Source organism: Zeus faber, assembly GCF_960531495.2.
Source record: "Zeus faber genome assembly, chromosome: 21".
NCBI lineage: Eukaryota > Metazoa > Chordata > Actinopteri > Zeiformes > Zeidae > Zeus > Zeus faber.
Genome location: NC_137208.1, coordinates 5762666 through 5767665, shown reverse-complemented (window position 1 = coordinate 5767665; position 5000 = coordinate 5762666). Strand labels below are relative to the sequence as shown.

At 52.0% G+C, this 5000-nt stretch overlaps 1 protein-coding gene across 1 annotated transcript in view; it reads left to right on the top strand.

The window, feature by feature from the left end:
* mpped1 (metallophosphoesterase domain containing 1) overlaps positions 1–5000 on the top strand; it is a gene marked incomplete at its 3' end in the record, with an annotated part of 147663 nt that overhangs the window by 113860 nt on the left and 28803 nt on the right. The window contains exon 4 of the mRNA XM_080022473.1: positions 2726–2951. Coding sequence (XP_079878599.1) covers positions 2726–2951 — 226 coding nt within the window. The remainder of the gene's footprint in view (positions 1–2725; positions 2952–5000) is intronic.

Here is a 5000-nt window from a genome sequence, read left to right as displayed (position 1 = left end):
CACTTGAGCACTTTTGTCAACATAATGTGTGGATATGTCCAACTTGGCCCTGGAAGATTGTTTTTCATGTCAAAAATCTTTTCTTTCAATACTATATATAATTACAATATACAATTTTTTATTTTTTTTTCTGTAGCCCTCTGCAGTTCTTCCTTGGGCCCCTAGGGGGCCGCAGACAGCTCACTGCAGGAGCAAAGGAAGCGCCAACACTAGGCAGTAGAGACGCCACCACGAGGACCTCTTTTCTATTAGATAGATAGAACGAACAAAACTGAACAATGAACAACTCTGATCCCGCTTTGAGTGTGCCAGAATTAGTTTTTATTGACACGATATCATATCCCGTACATATAATCAAAATCTTCGCGTTCTCCGCTGTCATCACATCGTATCAAAGTACGACGCGCCCTTCGGGACAAAATCATTCAACTTTATGTTTTCTGCGACCGCTTCACAACTCGACGCACGGCGGCGAATCCACAAACCAATGGATTGCGGCGGCCAATAGCGCCGTGAGCCGCGCTCGCTATCTGCACCGCCCCGGCGCCCCATTGGCAAAAGACACCTGGCTCGTGATACGCCGGTGCAGACACGGCCATAAAGTTTGGCCCCTGGGTGCGATTCGCCCTCCGACCGCTGACCACCGGAGACGCGCTGATTCAAATGCGATGTGCTTTAAGATTAAAACGGACTTGGTACTTTTGGGTGATGTGCAGTGACTATTAAACATTCAAATGGTTTGAGTAAATCTGCAGCCAAACGTACTCTTCCCACACAGTCCATTTATCACGTGAATAAAACGTGTATATGTTTACATTTTTACCCAAGAAATTCTAGTTCTCGCTGAATCTTCATATTACAAAGTAGAAATGATGACAGTTAATTTAATATATTTTACTCGACCCCAAAGTGCATTGTCTCCGCGCGGCCCCTCGGGTGCAGCGGCCCGGGCCCCGGGGTCTGAACTATAAGAGTTTCAACAAGTGGCTTTTGGAGTGCGTTTGGAAAAAAAACACCTGCGGACCGCCGCCCGTTCCACGACCTCCGGACGCCGTGACGTCAACAATAATTCTAATAACAACGTCCGGAATACACTTTACAGATCCCTGGAAAGGCGTATTAATGCTGGGGGTCAGCTGGTGGGTGACGGGGCGCCCCCCAGGCCCCACCCGCCCCCTCGTTTCGGAATTGGACGCTTGTTTCTTGTGTTGTTTGTGCAGGTTTAGCGGGCGCAAAAGCCGCAGCGTACCAAACAAACAGTGTGTGTGTGTGTGTGTGTGTGTGTGTGTGTGTGTGTGTGTGTGTGTGTGTGTGTGTGTGTGCGCGTGCGCGTGTGTGTGTGTGTAAAGGGGGGTGGGGGTGTACTGTAGCGGGCACTCTTGACAGCTACTTTCATCTTGTTATTATTCCTCCTTCACAGTCAAGGATTCTTTTTTTTTGGTCTCCCTTAAATACCCCCACCCCCACCCCCACCCCCCCGCCCCACCCCCCTCACTGGTTGCTCTGTGAGGCTGAGCCCTGATTGGCTGTTGTGACAGCGCCGTCCCTGTGCTGTCAGCGTCTTCTAAAGCCCGGTTTAATTACTGCCTTTCAATAAAATGACGTGCACACACACACACACAAAGACACACACACACACCTACAAGCAGACAAAAACATTCATAACCACACACACACACACACACACACACACACACACACACACACACAGATCACAACACTTACATACTCGGTTGGAGACGCAGTCTGCCAGGCAGACCCAGACATGCACACACACACACACACACACACACACACACACACACACACACACACACACACACACACACACACACACTTAGACTGTGCATCTTAACCAAATGGGACATGTTTTTTCTCCGGTGGCGCTCATGCAATGTCAGTGGAAGGTCGATTCGAACGAGTCAATTGCACGAGAACCCGGTTTGATTCTGCCGACGACAATCACCGTTTAAAAACGTCCCAAGGCAAATTGAAAAAAAAAACGTCTCCGTGGTTCCCGCGGGTCGTCTTGTCATCCCCTGCGGCCCCGAACTGCCCGTGCCCGGGGGGCCGCTTCCTCTTCGCCGGCCTTTTGAATCCGGAAGTGAAGACGTCGGTATTACGCTCCCACGCGCTTTGCGTTTTGTGGGTAAAGGGACGCACGCACGCACACACACGCACGCGCACACACACACACCCCAACACGCTGTGTTTTCCTTTGGCATTTTCCGAGTGATCGATGTGAAGATAAGACGCAGCCCGTCCGGGGCCGACGCCGGCTCTGGCGGCGACGTGGCAGCCTGTCCCCGTTTCACCGCCGCAGACTCGGGGCCGGGAAATTGGCCGACCGCGCAATTGCAAGTTTGGAGCTGCTTTCGACAGTTTGATTGCCGAAAGCAGTGATTTCCGCGGCGTTTTCGAGCCGGCCCCCGCGTTGCGCTGTCATTAGCCAATCAGCTCCGTCTGGGACAGATTCTCCTCGCGCCCGGGCGCCCGCCTCTCCGCCGCTCTCGTCGGATTACGTTTCATTTCTCCTGCGTTTGAAAAACCAGCACCCTGGACACCCCAGGTGCGCGGACAGAATGCGGGTAAAAAAAAAAACCGCCTCCCAAACGCAACGACCCCGGGTGGAATGAAGGTTCCGCCCCTCTCACTCCGTCTCCCCCCCCCCCCCCCCCCCCCCGCCCTCCCCTCCTCTCTCCCTGCACCCTTGCCCCTCCGTCAGGCACGCTGCCCTACGACATCAAGATCGTGATCGCCGGCAACCACGAGCTGACGTTCGACCAGGAGTTCATGGCCGACCTGATCAAGCAGGACTTCTACTACTTCCCCTCCGCCTCCAAGCTGAAGCCGGAGAACTACGAGAACGTCCAGTCGCTGCTCACCAACTGCATCTACCTGCAGGACTCGGAGGTCACCGTGCACGGCTTCAGGATCTACGGCTCCCCCTGGTGAGTGAGCGGCGGCGGCGGCAGCGGTAGCGCCCGGGAAAACACCTCTCCAGGTCCTGGTGCTTGGACTTAAACGCTATTTATTGTGTGTGTGTGTGTGTGTGTGTGTGTGTGTGTGTGTGTGTGTGTGTGTGTGTGTGTGTGTGTGTGTGTGTGTGTGTGTGTGTGTGTGTGTGTGTGTGTGTGCGTGCGTGCGTGCGTGCGTGCGTGCGTGCGTGCGTACGTGCGTGCGTGCGTGCGTGCGTGCGTGCGTGCGTGCGTGCGTGCGCGCGCGCTTGGGCGAGGTCCAGCTTAGTGTTTGTTCCTTCTCTGCTGCTCCCTCTGCTCTTCCTCTTCCTCTCTCTTCCGAGTCTCCGTCGCCACCATTGTCTTCTACCCTTATTCACTCCATCCCATCTCTCCCTCTCTCCCTCTCTCTCTCCCTCTCTCTCTCTCTCTCTCTTCCTGTCTCCTTGTCTTCCTGCTTCCCCGCTGTTTTCATGCTGCCCCCCCCGCTCCTCTCTCTCTGTCTCTTCCTCTCCAACCCTCATCCCTTCTTCCTCAGTTCTTTTGAGCTCCACATGTCGCTGGCAGGACTGGTGGATTACACACACACACACACAGACACACACACACACAGACACACACACACACACACACACACACACACACACACACTCGCTCCTGTATTATCCAGCAGGAACAGTGGGACAGCACTGGCTACTGTCCTGTCGCCATGGCGATGCGTTATGGCCCGTAGCCTGCTGGGTAACGCCCCCCCTATCCCATCATCCTCTACCCTGGGGCAGATAGATGAGAGGTGTTACTCTGCTGTCTGTCTGTCTGTCTGTCTGTCTAGCTGTCTATCTATCTATCTGTCTGTCTGTCCGGCTATCTATCTATCTATCTATCTATCTATCTATCTATCTATCTATCTGTCTGTCTGTCTGTCTGTCTGTCTGTCTGCCTTCGATCAACTATTTTAAATGAGGACAAAGGCCTCTACCTCCAGAAGGGGTTTTAAAACATTTGTCTCCGTTTCCCCAGGAACCCCCCCAGAGTTTATGTAAAGAGAAATGTTTTGCTCCCTACAATGTCGTATATGTTACATGAAAGAATCAGAGCACATTTGGCGCCGTTTACCTTCTATGGAGATGAAGAAACTCAACAGGGGAGCCTAGAGGTGCATTGTCGTGCAAGCCCCGTCTGCCAGGTCAAGTTTGCAAGTACCTGTGAATTTCACTGTCTGGGGGTGGCACCCAGGGAGACAGTTGGGGGGCGCAGACTTGTAAGCGACCTCTGACCCAAGGCACACCCTCTGTTGTTGTATGAAGACCTCTTGATTAGAAATAAGATCAGACTGGTCTGAACACTGCTTTGGAGCAGTACCGAACCTTTCTCTTTATTCTGCAGAATGAATAATCTTGAATATTCTCAGTTTTGTTTTCTTGTAGCGGGCAGATTAACCTCACCGATCATTGCGGAAGAATTTCTTCCACACTCCCCAGGGGCACCAATACATATTGCACCTCTCCATCCTTGCTTCCTCTCTCCATCTACCTTTGCAACACACACACACACCCACACTCCCCACGTCCACGCAATCATTCATTCCTTTCTTCCTCTTGTCTCCATCCCAGTTTAATGGTGTGTGTGTGGTTCACAGTGTGACTTCTGCCTGACACACACACACACACACACGCATACGCACACACACACACACACACACACACCTTTTTCCTTGTTTTTCACTCAAATACACATATTCTCTTACACACAAGTTAAATTTTTATCTCTGTCACTGAGAGACACACACACACACATGCAAACACACACACACACGCACACACACACAAACACAGACACACACACACAGCCTCCTGCTATTCTGCCAAAATTAGATCCTCGCATGCTCCATTCTCCTCAAATCCATCCAATTTATCATTGTGTGAATTGGCAAATCAAATGGACAATGTGTTTGCGTGTCTCTGTGTTTGTGTGTGTGTGTGTGTGTGTGTGTGTGTGTGTGTGTGTGCGTGCGTGCATGTGCATGTGCGCGTGTGTGTGTGT